The 21,789-nt window shown below is 43.5% G+C and overlaps 1 protein-coding gene across 1 annotated transcript; it reads right to left on the bottom strand.

Moving 5' to 3' along the window:
• Positions 1–4,975: 4,975 nt before the first annotated feature.
• On the bottom strand, positions 4,976–7,176 carry LOC123117853 (transcription factor MYB60). Its single transcript, XM_044538522.1, has 3 exons — positions 6,815–7,176; positions 6,537–6,666; positions 4,976–5,700 (listed from the first exon to the last, which is right to left on the bottom strand). Exons 1-3 carry the CDS (start codon positions 6,951–6,953, stop codon positions 5,121–5,123), a joined length of 849 nt encoding a protein of 282 aa, XP_044394457.1. The 5' UTR covers positions 6,954–7,176; the 3' UTR covers positions 4,976–5,120.
• Positions 7,177–21,789: the final 14,613 nt, after the last annotated feature.

Genomic DNA, 21,789 nt, shown 5'->3' with positions numbered 1-21,789 from the left:
CCCATATTCGGGGCTAACGCTTGACATTCCTGGAGGTGAAGACGAGCGCACACTGGGAGAGGCCATACATCGTATCATCCTATGGAGAAAGGATTGCATCATCTTTCGAAGTCCACCGACACCGCGTCGTCTGCCGACTCCTCGAAGTCCGCCACCGAGTCAGCAGACTCCCGCTCCTCCAAGTCCACGAACGCGTGAGACGACTCCTCCTTGAAGTCCGCCACCTCCTCCGCCGGTTTCAAGTCCGGCACCGTGTCAGGCCACACCTCCTGCTTCAAGTCCGGCACATCGTCAGGCCACTTCTCCTGGTCCAACTCCACGTCAGCCGTCTCCGCCGTCTCAGCAATCACAGAAGAGACATGCCGCAGCTTTGGTGCGTAGCGGTACGAGTCGAGGTAGTTCAGGAAGTACAGGCGGAGACAAGCGATATAAATATGGTCCAAGCCTCGCTCCTCTTCCTCAGAGGCCTTACGACATGACCGAGGAGCAAAACGCAGCCATAGTGCAGGCCCAAGTGGACGCCCATTTTGGACCGAAATCGGCACCGCTGCCAAAGGAGAAAGTGCCTCAGAAAATGATTGACCACTTCATTCATATGGCTAGAGCACCAGCTCCCAAGCCTGTTGACTCAGACTATGAGCGTCAAATCAGGAAGCTACATCGAGCACGGCTATAGAAGGAAGCGAGCTCGAGCTCGAGCCAACAAGCAGCTGGCAAAAAATGTGGGAAAACCATTCCCTAGCTGGGAGAACAGGCAGCGCAAGCGATCCCCCCGCTTGTTGTGCCAACAACACATGAGAGGAGTACGCGCGCCAAATATTATTGTGGGCAAACCGTTAGCGTTCCCCAGCAGGGCGATGTGGTAATAACGGAGGAGCATATCATGCAGGCTGAAATGCTCAAGATCTCTGTTGGACAACTCCTCGAAATCGAGCCCATGTCTCCGCTTAAAGAATCGGAAATAAAATGGAAATATGCCTGGGGCCAACCTTTGGTCCATCCAGACAAGGTCAAGGACCTCCCAACGAGAATGTATGAATTGCATCAATGGTACATGAACATGACCAAGATTTCCAATCGAGTGTCCCTCATGGTGAATGTCAAGAAGGAGCATTATTACCATGAGAAAGCTCTGTCCATTGAGTATACAGAACTTTTTCAGTTATACAATCAAGACGCACTCGACAAGTCTATCGTCAGTTGCTATTGTCTGTAAGTGATTTCTTTCTGTAATTTAAGTCTCAAGCTAATTATGTAGTGATAATTTTGATCAATCATTACATGTAATTATCCTCACTATATTCTTTTCTGTGGTATTATATGCAGGATGAAGATGTATGAAATGAAAAAATCTGGACGCTATGGCATTGGGTTCATTGATCCAAATACCATTAATGAGGACATATGGAAGTTTCCATTTTATCAAGCAGGTGTAGAGGAAAGCATGGTAGAGTTCTTGAAGCGCCTCAATAGCAATGAAGATATACTACTTTCTTACAACTTCCCGTGAGTCATACTGTCTTGTACTACAAATTCTGTTTTTGCTTACTAGCTAGCTAGATGTTAATAATTAAGTGTATACGGTTTACGGTAGTTGATTAATTTTATGCACATGCCCGTTGACATGCAAACGTGTGCGCATGCAATTGGCACTGGGTCTTGATAGACATTAAAGTTGTGGAAGGAAAAGTTGAATTACTGGATTCACTAACTAAAGAAGAAAGTGACTTCATCATTGTGAAGGGGATAGTCAACAGGTAATTTCAATCATTATTAACTATATATATCTCGGCCTATTATTAGTTCGTCATTTCCTGATATGAACTATTTAATAACCCCTTTATTAATTTTCTTTGCCGGCGGGCAGGGCATGGGCAAAGTTCATCAAGGTGACTCCAGGCGAATGGAAACAAAAGTTGTTTTGGCATCGACCAAAGGTAAGTAATTAAGTAGTACTAGCTAGCTACCATCTCTTTAATTCTTGTTTCAATATCATTAATTAATTATCATGCTTGATTAATCATTATCTGATTCAATTCCATTCTCGTAAAGGCCCTGAAGCAGGCGCCGGGGAATAATCTGTGTGCATTCTACGTTTGCGAGAACATTCGCATGATGACGTCTGAAAGAAGCAGATCTGATAGACAGGACTGGGTACGTTTGTCAGAACACTATTCACACCATTATCGATATATAGTCACACAACTAACACACATGCATATTGATCTCCTTCTTAACAGTTCAGAGAGGTGCGGGATAAGCTCCTACCATCGGACCGCATACTAGCACTTCAAGAGGAAATAGCCGGATTTTTGCTCGAACAGGTCATAAATCCCAAAGGAGAATACTATTACCCGCTACCGCCCCCATGAATCACTTGTCATCGTGCTCCGGAGGCACCAAGGCAACATATGTAGGAGAAATTGTATATGTATATACATGTGTATGTGTGAATAATGGTGTTGGTTGTGAGACATTCGATGATATATATATATATATATATATATATATATATATATATATATATATATATATATATATATATATATATATATATATATATATATATATATATATATATATATATATATATATATATACACGGTTCTATATGTACGAGAAAATCTATTTATATATATGCATAACATGTACAATTTGTAGTATCGTGAAATACGAGCAAACAAAAAAATGGAATGGAAAATTAGAAAAAAAACACCCAAACATTTAGTACCGGTTGGTGTTACCAACCGGTACTAATGCCCTATGCGCAGCCGGGCCTGGCTCGTGCCACGTGGTGGCACTTTAGCGCCGGTTCGTGACGAACCGGTACTAAAGGGGGGGGGCTTTAGTCCCCACTCTTTAGTGCTGGTTGTCAAACCGGCACTAAAGGCCGTTATGAACCGGCACTAAAGCCCGGTTCTGCACTAGTGATAGGTAGAGAGGAGAAAATGGCGGGAAAGAACGACTGCGGTATGGCGGGAAAGGGTTGGCGGGAACATATGACGGGAAACGAATGGAGGAAAACGGGTGGCGGGAAAAAGTTGGCGGAAAAATATTGAGGGGGAAGGGTTGGCAGGAACATATGGCGGGAAACGAGTGGCGGGAAAATATTGGTGCATGCAGCATTCTGCCTAGAGCAGGCCTATCGGCCCACAGCAGGCCGACTGGACCTGAACTTGTAGTCGACAGGTCTATCGGCCAGCAGCAAGCTGGTAGGCCTCCAGTCGGCCTGCTGTGGGCCGATAGGCCTGCTGTGAGCCGACTGGAGGCAGTCGGCCTGCTGCGGGCCGACGCTGTTTTATTTTTGTAAATTTTTAAACTGGCGTAATATTTTTGCAAATTAATAAAAAAATGTATTATTTCAAAAAAATAGCTTTAATTTGTCCATTGTCATTGATCTGTATTTTTGTGTTTGTGTAGTCCTGTTTGATTTCTTGGATTGTGGCATCAAAGTTTAGTTCTGACACATGGATTCTAGCGTCAAATATGTACTGTTAATTAGGCATGACACAAGATTCTAGCTTAAAAGTTTAGTTCTGATGAAACTATAGACATCTTTGATCTTCTTGGTAATCGTAAAGCCAAATTTAAACTAACAGAAATGTAACTTTTTTGCATTGTTGATTGACCATATCGTCTGTTCTGAACCATCAGAAATAATTATCATGTTTACAAATTGCAATGCTAGATTTTGTTTTCTTGTTGTGTCTTGCCCCCCCCCCCCCCCCCAACCTCGAATCCTGGTTCCGCCCCTGCTATGACTCCCGCTTTTTGAGCTTGGAATACCAAAAGTTGTAGTAGCTTGCATGTGCCATGTATTCAAGTGAGAGTAAATCTTAATGGTTAGAACAAAGTTTTTATTCAATTAGGTGAATTAATTAAGTAGACTTTGTTCTATTTCATAACCGAGACTTGCCATGAGACTGGTTTGTAGAGAAAGTAATGATAATCCATGCATAAGACGAAGTCTCTCAAAATACTTAGTTGTTGAGAAAAATTGTTAAAAGCAGCTAGTATTAGAGATACTCAAACCCAATAGTATTTAATTTGATAGACTCAATAACTCTTCAGGATAAAATTGTCTAGAAGAACCAAGTTAGAGGTGATTGAGATAATTACATGCCAAAACTTGGTGTGCAAAACATGATATATTGTTTTAAGCATGTATTATGGCCATATCGCTAAGATATTACTTTACGCGTATCTTGTGAGCTTTGTCACCCCTGTTAAAATATATTGACGACTCAGCTGGCATATGAACGATCTAACCGAGTTTTAGCTTGGATTTCGGTTATTGAGTTGGTTAATTAATGTGTGTAAAATAATGTTGTAACAAATAGTATTTGGCTTTCTCCGAAGGGTGTGTTTTTGTGGAAAAATGAATAATGATCATTATGCTCAATCCGGCTTGATCCACAACAATATCCAAATTGCATGTATCTTTTTTAGGAATGCATGGTCTCGTCATCGTAAGGCAAAAGTTTCAATAAACAATGATGGAAAGCGTACCACTGAGCCTTGATGAGGCAATTACTCATGAGTGTTGGTGGTTTATTCTAGCATCATGCTATCTTTTACATTCGTTTTTGTTGTAAAGTTCTTCCTAAGCTTTCCTGACAATTACTCCCTCCGTTCCTAAACATAAGTCTTTTTAGAGATTCCAGTGCGGACTATATACGGATGTATATATAGACGTACTTTAGAGTGTAGATTCACTCGTTTTTCTCCGTATGTAGTTTAGAGTGAAATCTCTAGAAAGAGGTATACAGTATTTAGGAATGGAGGGAGTAAGTGTTAGCTCAACAAAATAGAATAATTGCTAATTAATTACTTTATCTAAGTTAATGCAAATTTTGTTCTAAATATCTTTGCCTAACAAGGTTACATTAATGACAGTAGGTAGGTGGACTGTAGTCTGGAATATGCATGCATATAATACTGTCAATACGCATGCATATACAGCTGCGAGTCCGAATCTAAGAACAAGCGGGCGACGGGGATAAGGAGGACATATGGAGATCGTCATCTCTCTCTTTTATTATACCTTTATAAAACCAACGGCTTATTAACCGGAAACACAAGATTGGCGACCAGGAGCGGTAAGAAACAGACAGGGCCTATCAAAACATGATGGGGTTTGCACAGCAACCGGCAGAGATGTCCATGAGCCCGTCCATGGCAGCCTGCCCCGGTGCCATGTCGTCGAGCAACCAGTTCTCGAGCACCGAGAAGGTGGTGGCCGTGGCAGCCTCGTCACGGCCGGCCAATATCTCCGAGGACGAGAACCTGTGGCCACTGGTCATTGAAGCTGTAGCACCATCCTCTCGATCGGTCTGAAACTCCTGCATGGCCACCATACCCTTGTAGTCCGCCATCTCCGGCGATGGGGCCTTCGGCATCCAAGACTGGAAGAGCTTCGAGACGGCCATGGCGGCAGGTGCAACGTTGCCCGTGGTGGTCTCAGGGTAACCCATGGCGGCTTGCATGGCGGAGTCGAGGTTGCTGCTGCTAGGGTTGTAGTAATTCATGCTAATGGTTTGCTCAGCTGCATTGGTGGCAGTGGATGTATGCTGGAAGAAGTGATCTGCAGGATGTGTTTGTTGTTGCAGCCTCTTCACTTTCTTCTTGAGGTGTGTGTTCCAGTAGTTCTTGATGTCGTTGTCTGTTCTTTGGGGGAGGTAGGAGGCTATTGCTGCCCACCTGAATTTGCACACGAAGAATAGTCAGCACCAAGTTCACAGTTTCACACACATGCACACACAACTGGAAATATATGGAATAGTTTTTTGACTCTTGAAGGTTCAGATGGAGTTAATTGGACAATATTGTTGCGAATAAGCCATGACGGAGCACGGTGACGACGGGCGTCGTTGCGCTAGGTCGAGTCCATGGCGGTGCAGACCGGCATCAGTGCGTCCAGATCGGGTCCGCGAGGCTGGATCATGGCGTGTGTATGTGTGTGTGTGCGCGCGTGTGTGTGTGACGTCGTGGCCATGGTAGGCAGCTGGGTCGTTGGCGATCGATTTGTTGGAGCGGCCGCGCAGTGCGCGTTCGTCGCGTCGCGAGCACGCGCGGGCATGCAGATCGTGCATGCGGTTGAGTAGGAGGGGTGCGTGAGTGCGTCTGGGATTGAAAACCACCCGTACTGCAGCCTGTTGTGTGGAGAGTGCTAGCCAGTTTGAGATTAATAGAAAGGGTTGTACGTGCGGCCGGGAAAAACTGTGCTTCTTCTATCTTCGTCCGGAGAGAGAGGGAGAGCTGCCCAACAAAAATTACTATATTTGCGGCTAGGTTCGCAGAAAACCATCAAATCTGATTCAACACCATTTGATGGTAGGTGGAAATTTAGAACAAAACTGCCTTTCGACCCAAAGGATTTTACTTGGAACAAAGTGAACGAATTCAAGCCCTCAGGATTGTCTCTCAGTATAGCTTTTTTTCCGACAAAAGCTGAATTTTATTGGCTCAAATTGAAGCATCGAGATGTCTCTCAATAAGTATAGCTGGCACATCATTCAAGATGGACATATGCTTACTTGTTGCCAAGCAATGCCTGCAGGTGTATGATTATCCCTTCCTCATGCTGGGTGAAGTTCCCTCTCTTGATCCCGGGTCTGAGGTAGTTTGTCCACCGCAGCCTGCAGCTCTTGCTGCACCTCATCAACCCTACAATTAACCAATCCATCACCAAAGCAAACAAGCAACAACATATTGTATTAATTACTACTCTCCTAGATTGGTCGATCAAAAGACAAGAATCATCTACCAAGTGGATGTATATACTGAAAGCGCATGTGGGATGCATAAAACCAACCGGTGTTCTCCGGCACGGACCGCCAGTTCCCGGGCCCGTGCTGCTGGATGTAGGAGACAAGGATGATGTCCTCCTCGGGTGTCCATGGCCCCTTCTTCACGCTGGCGCCGCCATTGTCGCAGCATGGCGGCCTCCCCATGTCGTCGATGCCGCCAAATAATATAGCTAGGCAGCTATGTATAGCTAGTTGAACAGTACCTAGGTACGTTGTGATAAATAGAGATATAGCCTAGCCTAATATACCTCAACGGCCATGGCCGGCACTCCTCCACACAGACTGACCTCTGAAACTAAGCTTCTCGTCTCCCCTGCTACCCAGTATATATCCTTTTATTGGAGACCCCAACCCCTGCTGGCTAGCTGCTGCTGCTTTCCTCAGCTGCATGTGACCACATATCATATGGAGCCTTCCTCGTCCCTGTGCTTGTGTGCTTTCCATGATGCAAAAGTCAGCCAGGGTGCATCCAGCAGCCTCTTTCCTCGGGTCCATCTCTTTGGTGAAAGAGATCACATGCATGCTGAACTTTGCCTTGCTTTTCCCACATGAAAGGTTGACGTATTGCTTGGGGACTTCTGATCGACCAATTGTCCATCTGTCTCTTTCTCTGGGGTTCCTTTTGTGCTGCTGGTGCTCATGAAGGGAGTAATTGCGCTGTGTGTTCTCTCCTGATTTCTTGGGCATTGATGGGGACAGCGAGTGTGCTCGTGCACATCCATCAGCTGGCACGCGCAGGTTGGCTGCGTGGCAAAAATGCTACGTACACTTACGATTAATCTACCGAATAGTTACGGAACCTTCTTCACTAGTCTCTCTCCCCTGATTTTCATCAAAAATGCTAGACGTACAGGCTTTTACACGGATACTACTACAGCCATCTTCCAAACTTCCTAAGCATCCCCCACCTGAATTCAACCGGGGTGAGCCTGCGCCTCTACTAATGACCCATTAAAAACTGTCATAACACCCTCTAATCCCCTCATCACGTAATCCCCCGTACGTGTAGCCAAGCTCGATTTTCATCGAACCAGGAATCCCAAGGAAGTCCATCCGTTAATCCCGTACAATGTCGTCCGTACATGTAGCGTCTTTGGCATCTTTTTCTTTCTAGACCACTCTCTCATCCGTGAAGCTTTCGAGTGGTACGTACGATCAAGCATGTATGGCCCTATATGGACGACTCACACCGTGTACGTATGGTAATTTCAACAAACAGCTTGTGACACCAAAAAATGTCAAAAAGGCGGGCATGAGTGAAATGTAGGGTGATTGTAATTTTTTTACTTTCGAAACTTCCATACAGGCAAAGTGCATGCACAGAGGCTGGGATTCTACAACAAGGTTTGCCCGGCTCCGGTGATGGAGGGGCGATGACGGTGGCGTGTCTTCGGCTCGCACTAGTGCTTGTAGTCGTCAGTAGGTGGTCCATAGACCTGGTTGTAATTTTTATTACCTTTTGTGTTTTCTGTATTGTCATGATTGATGAATAGATTGAGAATTTCTCTCGCAAAAAAAAAAGGTTCGCCCCATACATTGCTAATGCGTCCGTGAGCTTTATTACAAGTTCTTTGGGGGATAGAAAATACATTGAAAAGCAGAAAACATGATCAGCCACGGGCCCACTGCCCAACCCACATTTAAACGTGCCAGCCATGGCATGGCCCACCGAGGCACACTTTTTTTAGGGGTAAAAACCTGATTTATTCATCAAAAGTCACATGAAGTGGGATACGTCTCAGGTCGTGCGGGGTGCCAAACCAAACATGACGCCCCGGATCTCTAGAGAAAGAAAATTTAGCTAAGCTATGTGCTTCATAGTTCACAGCATGAGATTCAAAAGAAAAAGTACAATTTAGAGAAGTCGAATGACTAATAATCTTGCTGATGATCGCCCCGTATGCACCTCTGGCGCCTGTGTGAATGTCTGAGATGACTTGCTTGCAATCGGATGCTACAACAAAATATTGTATGTGTAGATCTTCAGCAAGTGCTAGAGCTTCGCGGCACGGCATCGCTTCAAGAGTGGCCGGATCGGTTACTCCCTCTATGACTAGAGCCGAGCTGCCCAAGAAGTTTCCTTCCGGATCTCTACAAACTGCAACTGCTGATCCTCCTCTTCTTCCATGCACTCCCCCATCCACATGGATCTTGCAGTGTCCAGCAGGGGGTCTTTTTGGCTTCGTGTTTGCACGGGAAGATGTGGCATTCCGAGCTGGAGCGTTTGGTTTAGTGTTGATCAAAGACAGGTCTTTCAGGTACCTCTCTATGAAGCTGTGGGTCGCTTGGGGACTCTGAAAAACAGCTTCATGTATTGCCTTTCGTCGAGCATGCCATACTGCCCAAAGCGTTACAGCCATGTCAATGAATTCTTCATGAGTTAGCATCTCCATCAACGTGAAAAGCCATTGTTTGGCATGAGGCTCATTATTTGATGTGATTTTATGCGTGACCTCTGTATTAGCCAACGCCCAAACACTTCTTGATGTTGTGCAATCTAAAAGAGAGTGACGCCATGAATCGCGTATCCTGCAGATGCCACATAGACTGGAGTACATATGACGATGTGCTCTAACATCGTTTGTTGGGAGCGACTGTTTTGAGAGCCTCCATAAGAATATTCGGATTTTCCCTGGGACTTCGGTCTTCCACAGCATTTTCCACGATTTTTCCTCTACCCCGGCGTTAGAAGGACCAGCAGCTCCTTCTAGCCAAGCTTCTCGCCTTGCCCTTGTGGCCACCAGCATTTTGTACACCGAGGCACACTTATAAGTGGGTCGTGCTCTGCGGGCCGAGGTCCAGGCATGGCACATTTATTAAACGGGCTGGCCTGTGGCATGTTTAGCCCTAACGGGCCATGTTCTTTTGGGCTGGCTGGGCTATTTTTGTTCTTCTGTCATTATTTTTTCGGTATGGATATCAAAAATAAAATAGAAAAACAGGGTTGAGCCGGCAAAATTAGAGGCCCAAACTCGAAAATGGGCCTACCTTTCTAGAAAATAAATATAATATAATAATACTAGAATATAATGTGTTACAGAGCATTGGGATCTATCAAGAATGGTATATCTTCAATAATCGGTAGCACCACGTGACATATGTGGTAAGCAATTCAAATAATTCAAAGAAAAAGATTGGTTGCATAGTCCTTTCTGATATTGGGTTAAGTTTTGTGTTTGTTTTACGTTTTTTGTTAACTAGATTCATGTTATTGGATGATGTGAAGACAATACTTTGGATTATGGAACACTAGACGTCTAGTATACAGAAGATGAAAAGAATAATATTGGCTACAAAACTCACAAATCAAAAGGCAACATTCAAAAAATAAAAAGAACAAAATTGATGAAACTCGCAGTCAAAGTCTCACGCGGCCCGTCAATCCTTGGGCGATTGAAAACGAGTTCCGTTATTTGTAACTTGAATTGCTCATGCCTTCTTCGTGGTCTCTCTCTCTCTCTCTCTCTCTCTCTCTCTCTCTCTCTCTCTCTCTCTCTCTCTCTCTCTCTCTCTCTCTCTCTCTCTCTCTCTCTCTCTCTCTCTCTCTCTAAGACAGCTGTACCGATGATTTGGAACAGCCGCTGCTCACTTGCTTAAAGCGAGATATATGGTACGCTCGTCTGAAGGGTTTGCTCCACCTGTAGCTACCAAGCCAGCCCATTTTTGGCTCCCGCTTTTTCTGCTATTTTCAATCAATTTGCTCGTACTTGCTCGCTCGCTTCTTCCGGTTTTTTCTTTTATATTTTTTCCTGTTTCTTCATTGGTTTTCTTCATTTTTTTGTCTTTCTCCGTTTTGATCAGTTTTCTTCAGTTCTTTCACAATTTTATTGGTTTTTTTTGTTTCTTTATTTCTTTCTTGGTTTTCACAGTTTTTTTTTTCTTTTCCTTATGTATTTATTTTTCTTTGTTGTCACTGGTTATTTTGCTCGCCCCGTAGATTGGATTAGAAAAGTATTGTTAGAAACCACATAATAGTAACCACAAAGTTCCTTTGTAGCCCATGCGTGCATACCGTTGCCCAGTGATTTGCACGTATACAATAAGTAACTGCTCAGAAATTCATGCTTAACCATGGGAAGCATAGAAAAGGTATATACTAGGTGAAATTTGCTTTACCTAGCTTCATTTTCCTCTGTGTGGACATGACCTTAGTGGTCGGGCAATATTTTTCATGAAATTCATGTTAATAAATTAAATGTGTGTTTGGTGTGTAACATCTTGATGATGCAGGGGTTGGAAGATTGATAAATCCACCTAGGGTCAGAAAGAAAATGTAAGTGTATTAATTGCTAGTTTGTAGCTACCATAGCCTCCAACCTAACCAAGGACAAAGCTCATGATCAAAGAATTCTGTGGTATTGATCTATTTGAGAAACAATTACTTGAAACCACCGCCCAGCATTGAAAATTCTTATAAGAAGCGAGGCTTCCCTAAGAAAAAGATGAATAGCTTACTAGACATTTTATCCCAATATCTGAATTACCCTATTTCATGCATTTTTTTATCTCTTGATGCTAGGGATATATTTGATCAAAATAGGCATAGAAGGCACCAGGAATTACTAATAGATAACTCAAATTACAACATGAACTCCCCGACTAACACGACCATCTCCGTGGTAGTGAAGTATGTGGCGGAGTGTGCTTGGAAGAGAGTGGCAATGCGGCAGTTCGGGTGAAAACCAATGTTGTCTGTGGTGTGATACGATATGAAGAGGTACACGACGACACTCTCAAAGTGTGTTGCAAATGCGGGTGCGCACAAAGTCTCCATGCAGTGGGAAAAATCCAAGGGCCTATGTATCTGTATTTTCCGCTTCAGGCAGCCTTGCATGACACTACTCGCATAGTCATTGTTTTCCATGCAACATGTCAATTCCGTGTGATGGATCAGTCCTCTCCTATCTAAATAAGCATTGATCTTTCGACTGATGAACCAAAAATGGTCATGTTGCTTTTATAAATGCTTATATAACAAGTACATGATACCCTGCTCTTTGGTCCTCCATCTTTCAGTTCCATTAGTAGGACTATGATCTTTCCATTATGTACTAACTCCATAATTATGATGGTAGCACGTACAATTTTTTTGTCTAGACTGAAATATAACTATGAAACGAATACCCATGAAAAACATACCTTACAAAACTATTGTCAAAAACATTCAAGTTGATTGGATTACAAAAGTATTGCCGGAAACCACACGCTTATTTAACTATCCTATGCATCCACACCACTTTAGTGTGTTGCACTTGTACAATAAGTAAGCGCGACAAATATCTACTTTTTGGATTTCTCGACAAATATCCTTAACTGTGGGAACTACGGAAAAGGTACTTGGTGAAGTTGGCTTTACTTAACTTGCCATTTTTCCCTCTTATGACAGAACCTTAGTGGTTGGGCTTTATTTTTCGTGAACTTCATACTAAAAAATTGAAAGCGTGTATCGGCGAGGTGCATCATCATGAGGATAAAAGATAAATTAAAGTATGCATTTTCAAAATGAAAATCTAAGTAAACAGATTGCTTGTTTAAAAGCTCTCACTGTCCCCATCCTACCAAAGGACAAACCTCATACAAGGGATTGTAATTTATTGATCTACCGGATGATCAGTGATGATACCACTACCTACCACTGAAGTCTCTCATAATTAAGGAGCAAGGTTTCCCTAAGGAAAAGATGAATATATTACGGGACATTTTATTTATATCTCAATATTACCCAATCTCATTTTTGTGCTTTGTTTTCCATGTTTCTAGATACCGCGGATTTGATTTTGATAGATACAGACATAGAAGACACATGGAATTACCAATGAATAATCCGAATCACAACGTGCACTGCTAGATTAACACCACAACCATGCATATCTCACTGATAATCACTTTGTGTCATCTCCTTTGGTAGGAGCAACAATATTGCTATGAAAGGGACACAGATGTGGTGAATTGGCAATGGATCTGGTACCCCTTCTCAGTCTGTGATTGTTGTGCATCGATGGCCTCTAGGGCCTCCGGATTTGTTCGCTTTTAGCCCCCCTTGCACTATAGCACATACACAACCAATGTTTTGTTTTCTCTATCAGATGCACATAACCAGATATGTTGCTTGTCAAGCTTACACCTGACATCATCAATTGTAGATTGTACGACCGAATGAAGGCCTTCAACAAGCCATGTGACTAATCAATTAGTCATAATACAAATACTTCCATCGATTACTTTTCTCTTGTTAAGTGATAAGAAAGTCACAAAACACCACCATTTTCTAGATTCCATAACAGTGACTACATGGTTAGACGTAGTAGCTGGTATATTGACCATCTTTACGTGTGGTTACCCCAGTTGACACAACCATAAACAACAAAAACACATCATAATGATGTTAGTTTATTACACCTGCCAAAACCTTATAAATTTAGTCGAGCTGATGATGATGACACGGTCCAACCTCTCTTGATCGTCACCATCTCAACTGTTGTGCTATGTGCACATGAGATGGAGGGCTCCTCCCTCTTCCTGCCCAAAATGGTGAATAGTTGCATCATTGTTAGGAAGTATCTCCTTACATGACTTATGTTGGGCTGCACTTTGCATGGGAATAACTACAAGGATTTATCGAAGCTATGCCAACAATATGAAACTAAATGAAGTAGCTCAGTAGTCCTCTGCATGGAAGCTATCGATTTATTGTCAACTCTGAAAAGATTAGCAACCAACGGCTCTACTACCTTGAATTCATATTAATTGTCACTGATTTAGTACTCCCCTCGATCCATATTACTTTTCGCTGCTTTAGGGAGTGGAAAATTTACTAAATCAACAACAATTAATATGGATCAGAGGGACTAGTGGAGAGGGCATGCGTGTCATCTTTCTCCTCATCGCTCTTCACACCCTTTCGCTTTTGAAACTTGTTCAAACTTCATTAATCACAATTCATTCCTGTCGGAAAAGTGTAGATCAATGCCGTAATGTAGTATGTTTTCACGAAACACATTCCTCATTTTTTGTCGAAGGTGCGATCCATGACAAGGTTAGCTCTGGGAAATGTCATGTTGATTGTCGCCAAAGTGTAATTTTTACCATTTTTTATTTCTGAATATCGCATCACATTTTTTAGGTAAATAACGATTCTTCATTCAAATAAGTTTAGAGAAATATTTACAATATCATGTCGTTGAACGAACCAGACATGTCTACCTATATCCAAAGAAACGAAGATTTAGCTAAGGAATCTGCTTCAAAATTCAAACTTCTACCCTCATGAATAGAATTACAGATTTCAAACTCCCTTCATCTCGCAGTGATGTCTTTGATAACGGCGCCATAACGTCCTCCCTCTCCCGCCTTCATGTCCTTAACTATTGTTGCACAATCTGAATATACCAGGATTTTGTTAACTTGAAGGTCGTTCACAAGTTTTTGTTTTGAGACAAAGGTCGTTCGCAAGGGGATCTCCTACTCGCCACTTATTGCGGCAAAGAGTCGATGCTTCGCATAGGGAGGTTTCGCCTGGGCCAGCCCATTTTCTGTTTGCGAGGTGAAAAAATGCTAAAAAAACTGAGCGAGCTGAGGATTCAAACCCCTAACTACATATAGTCAGCTGCAGGAGCTGTGCTAGCCGCTGCGCCAAGGTATCTCATGTGCTACTTTTGCAGCACAATGATTAAAGAAACCAACGACAGTGGCAAAAACTGAGCATTCACAAAAAATAATCTCCAAATTCGATTTGTCAGTTTTATTTCTCATGTAAATTTCCCAAAAACTAAAGTGTCATTAAGGGATCGAACCAAGTACCTCCTGAAAGTGAACAAGGTCGCTTGCTAACTATAACTCCTGGGTGTCTATGTCTGAATGGGAGCTTGTCCTATACGAACTATAATCAACAACAGATGTAAACTTTTTTGAAATTTTGTACTTGATTTCTTTTTTGAAAAAGGTAAATATATTTTGAAATGCAAACATTTTCAAAATTGTGAAAAAAATTACAACCTTGAACATTTTTTGACAATGCGAACATTTTTTGGATTCTCAAATTTTTTGAAAAAAGGAAAAAAAATGAGAACATTTTCCGAAATTATGAAGAATTTAAGAAAAGATACAAACATTTTCTGAAAATCGGGAACAAAAATTGAAAACTACAACACTTTTTAAAGATATGATACTTTTCCAAAGCACGAACATATTTCTGAATTTGTGTTTTTTTTTGGAAAACTAGAACATTTTTATAATTCTGAACATTTTTTGAATTTATGAAATATGTTCGAGCTTCCTTGTGAACAAAATTTTGAAGTGGGCACATTTTTTAAAATTATGAAGAATTTTAGTAAAGATAAAAACATTTTCTGAAAATCAGGAACAAAAATTGAAAATGATACCACTTTTCGAAGATATGATACTTTTCCGAAGCACGAACATTTTTCTGAATTTGTGAACAAATTTGGAAAACTCGAACATTTTTATAATTCCGAACATTTTTTGAATTTATGTAATATGTTCGTGTCTCCTAGTGAACACAATTTGAAAGTGAGAACATTTTTTGAAATTATGAAGAATTTTCGAAAAGATGCAAACCTTTTCTGAAAATCAGGAACAAAAATTGAAAACGACAACACTTTTCGAAGATATGATACTTTTCCAAAGCACGAACATTTTTCGAATTTCTGAACAAATTTGGAAAACTGGAACATTTTTCTAATTCTGAACATTTTTTGAATTTACGAAATATTTTCGTGTTTCCTTGTGAACAAAATTTGAAAGTGGGAACATTTTTTGAAATTATGAAGAATTTTAGAAAAGGTGCAAACATTTTCTGAAAATTAGGAACAAAAATTGAAAACGACAACACTTTTTCGAAGATATGATACTTTTCCAAAGCATGGACATTTTTCTGAATTTGTGAACAAATTTGGAAAACTGGAGCATTTTTATAATTACGAACATTTTTTGAATTTACGAAATATGTTCCTATTTCCTCTTGAACAAAATTTAAAAGTGGGAACATTTTTAAAAATTATTCGGCAACATGAACATTTTTTCAATTTGTGAACAAAATCTTGAAGGTGAGACCTTTTTTTTGAATGTACAAACAAAGTTTTAGAACATGAACATTTTAACAAATTGTGAACTAATTTTGACAGTGGGAACATTTTCTAACCGTGAAATAACCGGAAAACTGAAACAGGAAAAAAGAAAAAAGAAACAGAAAACTGAAACAGGAAAAAGAAAAAAAGGAAAAGAAAAAAAGGAAAAGAAAAAAGAAACAGAAAAATAAAAATAAAAATCCAGTTCAGGAACCTGCTAGAAGGTCCCCAAAACCGGAAAAACCAACTAGATCCTTCTAGAACGTTCCTAAAACCGGGATCGTTGTAACGCATGTGGCGCTTTTAACAGGCTGGCCCGTCACGGTCGATGCATGTGCGGCGCCCCGACAACTTGACGCAAAATGCGTCAAATAGGAAAATCCGTTCGCAAGTGGCATAATGGTCTAGGGTAAAATATTATGGTTTCAACCAATCACGTCCACGACCAGAACCATGTCTAGTCAATCCAAGAGGTTAGGTCCTCGTTCTCGTCCCCTTCCTTCTGTTCGATGATCCCGGCGAGAGGAACCAATTCACCGTCATCGGCGTCGTCCTCGTCCCGTTCACTATAAAAGACGTGCCTGGCGGCAAGAAGAAGAATAATGCGTCACATCTGCGGCGGCAGTCCGGCGGCGACGGCGGCGGCGCTATAGAAACTCAGCCCCCGCCGACCCCATCGCTTCCGGACTTGCATCCTAAGGTATGAATCGCCCGAATCTCAACTTACTTGGATTCGTAGCCTGCACTTCCTACTTAGATTGTTTAGTCATCATCGATTTAGGTTTCCCTAGTGCATGCAATTCAATTCAGAATTTTTCATCATTCATGGTCACTTCACCAGTTTATGGGGGACCCAGTTTATGGACGTTCATAATCGCTTGCCATAACATGTTCAAGGAGCAAAGTTTAAAATTTCACGCAAGAATTCGTATTGGGTTTTGCATGCATTTTTGTTTGTCGTTTCAGATTTTTATTCATCTGAATGGTGATGCATTTTGGAATCAAAAAATCCTTTGGTACATCATGAATGCTTGTGTGATCATGCATAACATGATCATCGAGAATGGACGTGGACAAGACTTAGACTATTCTCAGTATGAGTAGATGGGACATCCTATGCGAGTGCAGAGGAGGTCTGCGAGGATGGCCCGCTTTATTGCCTCATATCATACCATTCGGCGTGCCAAAATGCATGATGGCCATCAAAAGGGTCTAATTGAAGAGTGGTGGTCATGGAATGAGCGACAAAACTAGTTTGATGTTGTATATTTGTTGTACCGTTGACAATTTGTTGTATTGTTCATTAACTATTTGTTGTATTGAAGATAAACTATTTGTTTGAGTTGTAATAATAATTGAACTATTTATTGTTGATTTATTTTGTGTATGTTTGACCTTCTTGGTTCGATGTTGAGTGAGAAATGTTATTTATGTTTGGCGTGCATGCTGTAATTTTAGCGCGCCTGCTGGAGTGCTATCTGCGGCGCGGAATATAGCGCTTCTGGTAAAGCAGAACATCTACCCAGCACATTAAAACGCTATTTTGGAGCTGCAAAAGAAATTAGGGCGGCGCACAACCGCACGTCTGTTGGAGATGCTCTCAGAGATGCCCTTAACCTGGTCGCAAGGGTCACGTACATTTTATAGGTCCGGTGTCCTAGATGGTGTCTTGTCAAAGTTGTTGTATATTACGGAGACTAGTCCCCTCCCTCGCGTCGCCCTGCTTGGGCGACTCGAGGGCGAAACCTAGCCCCACCGCCTCCCCTCCCCCCTCCTCGATCTCCCCTCGCCACCACCGGAGGCTGCCGCCGGGCAAGCCTGGTGTGCTGCTGATGACGGTGGCGGCGGGGCCCTCGCTGCCTCGCCTCGCCCGCGGGGGGCTGCGGGATCTGGGGCGGCGGCCCCGGCTGGTGTGACGCCTCCAGCTCGGCTTCTGGTGGCGTTGGCATGGGCCGGCGGTCTTGGCCGTGAGGATGGCGAGACCTCCGGAGGATGCAGATCGGGGCGCGGCGACGGCTTCGGCTACAGTGGCGTCAGATCTGGCCGTCTCCTTCCCAACTCTTCATCAGCGGGCTCCTCTCCCCCTCAGATCCGGCCTGCTACAGCGTCGGGGGCCGGTTTTGGTGGGTGGGAGCGGATGTTGGGGGTCCAGGACCAGGGGAAACCCTAGCCAGCTTTGCCGGCGCGACGGCGGCGACGCCCGCGGGCGCCGCTCACCTCCTTGGAGGTGCCGGCCAGGTCTTGTCCTCCCCATCCCATGCCCACTTGCTTCCCGGGTGAAAACCACAACTTTGTTGGACGGCGGCGACGCCCTTGGCGCCGTAATCTTCTTGAAGACGCTGTTTTTGGGAACAAGTGGGGCGGTGGGCTTCGGTGTGGTGTGGTTGGTGTGCGGCGGCGGCGGCAGCAAGTCTCCAGCGGCGTGTCCTCCTGGAGCGGGGCTCTATGTCCATGGTGCTCCTCGTGCGGCTGTTGTGCTAGCGATTTCCAGGCAGGGAGAGGATAGGGTTCCCCTCCGCCGGTAGTTTTCCTCACCAGCTCGCCGAGGAAGCCGGAGCTCCTGAGTTTTGTTCTTGGCCCCTGCTGCTGTTTCATCCTGGCAGCTTACCCTCTTTCTTGCTCGGCCTCTGGTTTTGGGTCTGGTTGGCTCTAGGCGAGTCGCCGTCAACATGTCAGGAACGCCTGGTTCCACTCCAGTGGCTTCCCTGGGTACCATCCAGGCAGGTTCTAGGGTGAACTAGTCCATCGCTCAACGGTGTGGCGCCTTTCGAGCCAGGCGAGGAGACAGGGGTCTTCTTTGACGATGGACTTGTCTCGGTGTGTTTCCCACAAGTCCCTGGTGTTCTGGCAATGGCTTGCCTCTCATCGTCGTCGTCTCCTTGCATTGAGCCGGCAGATGCCTTCCCCATGGTTGTGTGCGTGCAAGAGGGCCATAGCATCCCCTAGCTGTTAGCTTCATGTTATCTAGTTGGTTGTGTGCTATGTGAGCTGCCTACCAGCGCCTTTGTATCTTTGCCGTTTTTTTTTCTCTGTGTGGTTAGTGGTTGTAATCTTTGTTATCCTGGCCGGTTGATGGCTTTGTTAATTCAAAGCCGGGCTCTTTCTTGAGCCTTCATTTTAAAAAAAATTGTTGTATATTCTGTTTAGAGAAGTCGATCATGTGACCCTCAAAAATAACGGAAAGTCGGTCATGTACGCAAGAGAAAACCTGAAAAGCTACAACTTGCACGCAACGCAAAATCTCTCCGATCTATTTTTCGTTCGCAAGTCTTATACCAGAGCTTCCGTCCAGAGAGTTTCGCGCGTACGTACGTCTGCGGCAAGACGAGCACTTACAGCGGGAAGGAAGCGATTAAGTTTTGTACGTATATACGTGCGTGCACAGCTCCTCCTGTGCGTAGTAGAGTTGAAAACCCAACAAATCCATGAAGCAAACTGCTATTGTAGTCGCGGGGGAAGCTCCAGCAACGAGCGCGGACTGCGACTGGACCCAGCTTCCTGCCGACCTGCTCATTCGTATCTTCGGCACCCTGCAGATCCCGGATCTCTTCAGCTCCCGCGCCGTCTGCTCTTCATGGCGCCGCAGCCACATGGAAGCTCGCCGGTTCCGGCTGTGCTCGCCGCACGAGAACCCCTGCCTGGTCTACTCCGCGGCAGACCGTGACGACGGCAGGGCCACACGCTGCACCACCTGTGCACGGACAAGCTCTGCCACGTCACTATCCCGGGGCCCGCCTTCCACTCCCGCTACGTCATGTTAAAAGCTATGTGAACCGACTGCCACATAATTTTTGCCAGAGGACAATCAAGAAAGAGGTGTTTGATTGATTCATGTTGGTCGCAAAAGCTACATCTTGTAGATCCTGTCCAATTGCGTTTTGCCAAATTATCTTTAGTTAAAATAACTTGTTTATGCACGAACCACATAAACACTTTGATTTTCAAAGGTACTTTAACTTTTCAAACATGTTTTGTTCGAGGAATCGCGCTCGAGTTGATAACATCCACGTACATGGATTTAACCGAAACTCTCCATTCTTAGTTAGTTTCTTTTTCTTCTACATGATTGTAGCCATGTCGTGCGACCCGTTCAGTAAAAATTGTGTTGGGGTACGTGTACACATGCCTAATCAAATGCTCTCCTATGCTAGGTTTGGGGACACCAAGTGGACTTAGATTGATACACACAGGGAATGCAAGCACTATGTTGATGTTTGTTACAATAGCCGCGATGGTTTGTTCTATGCTCTTCAAGCTTGTGGTGATGTGCATACCATTGATCTCCATGGACCATCTGCACTGGTGAATATTGTCTACAAGCACAAGGGGGATTACCGACAGTAAGTATATTGTACATGCACCATGGGGAGATATTTTTCAGATATGGATGTGGGTTCGATATCTTGAGGATCACGAGGAAGTGGTGGAGGACGAAGACAATAATGATGTCGATGGGGGTGTAGAACAGTTAGAGATGGTGGAGGCGGAGATAGAGATGGAGGAGGATGAGGAGAAAATAGAATCGGATGTAGAGGAGCATGAAGAGATAGAAGTGGTAAGCGGGGATTTGAAGACGGAGACTGAAACAGAAGAGGACGAGGAGGAAATAGAATCAGATGTGGAGGAGCGTGAAGAGGTAGAAGTGGTGAGCGAGGATTTGGAGACGGGGACTGAAACAGAAGAGGACGAGGAGGAGGTGGAGAATGCACATGTGTCGATGGAAGGGGACGAGGAGGTGGTGGTTGAGAACGCAGACGTCTTAGTGGAGGAGGAGGTGGACAATGCAGATGTGCCAGTGGATGAGGAGCAGACCATGGAGGAGGAGGAGGAGGAAGAGAAAGATCGTGTGACTGCTCGCTTTATTGTCTACAATTTTTTTCGTAAAGGTATTGTCTACAAAATTGATTTTGTTAAACAGAAGCTCATGAAAGTACACAATCTCAAAGATCACACGTTGTTCACGGGTTTCAACACTTCATTGCTAGTTCCGTCGAAGGACTTCCCCACATTAATACCCAATAGCATCTAACATACAGATTTATTTTTTCGAAAAGGGGGTTTGCCCCGGCCTCTGCATCAGATAGATGCATCTACCATACAGATGACTTGAATCATCATACATTCTTCAAAAGAATTAAATATGGACGGGCTTTGATTGACCAGGGCCTTCGGCAGGTTTTTATCTTCAATATGGAAGATAGCAGTATCATGAATATACTGGCTCCTAATTCTTCAAGATTGAATTGGCCCCCACCGGTTTGGATCCAGCCATAACTTTCTTGAATTTGGAGAAATTTATGTACCTAAGGCAAGGAAGTTGTAAAGTTTGGTGTTTCATCAATTAGGAATATTCTAAAGTTATTTAGTATGGCCTTACTGAATTGAAGATTTCCCCTCCATGTTCATACTTACTTGTACTTCTTACTACATCCAAGATTTTATATTAGGGGATGGAGGGAGTACTACTAAATATTGTGCATTGTGGTTATCTTTTTTTTAAACTTCATTATGGTTATATTTATTTATATTATCTCTATTTATGAGCAATTACTGTGATACATAACCTTTCATCTGGTACGTTGAGAAATAATGCTCGACAAATATTTTATATTATGATCTTCGAAGTGAACACACTTCACCCACGAGAGCCTTGCGCCGGGATCCGCCGGCTACGCAGACATACTTGTACTTCTACCAGAATCGCTGGGGTGGAGATCTAGGGAACAACTCGAGCTGGTGGAGTCGATGAATGAGGAACCGCTAGAGCCGGTGGAGTTGATGAGAAAATGAGTGGGTGGGTGGAGTTGATGAGAAAATGAGTTGGCTTCACCCGATATCCATCCGGATCAAATTTTAAATAGCCGGCTATAGCCCAACTGTAGCCCCGCTGTAGT

The sequence above is a fragment of the Triticum aestivum genome, chromosome 5B (genome assembly GCF_018294505.1).
Source record: "Triticum aestivum cultivar Chinese Spring chromosome 5B, IWGSC CS RefSeq v2.1, whole genome shotgun sequence".
NCBI lineage: Eukaryota > Viridiplantae > Streptophyta > Magnoliopsida > Poales > Poaceae > Triticum > Triticum aestivum.
Note: the sequence above shows the minus strand (reverse complement) of the source record. Positions and strands in the feature narration are given on the sequence as shown.

Excerpts from the sequence above, each read along its gene's own strand:
- LOC123117853 (XM_044538522.1), bottom strand. The coding sequence starts at position 6,953 with ATGGGGAGGCCGCCATGCTGCGACAATGGCGGCGCCAGCGTGAAGAAG. Across the intron at positions 6,667-6,814 it reads GTCCGTGCCGGAGAACACCG|GGTTGATGAGGTGCAGCAAG; the intron begins GTTGGTTTTATG and ends GGTTAATTGTAG. Across the intron at positions 5,701-6,536 it reads CAGGCATTGCTTGGCAACAA|GTGGGCAGCAATAGCCTCCT; the intron begins GTAAGCATATGT and ends GTGCAAATTCAG.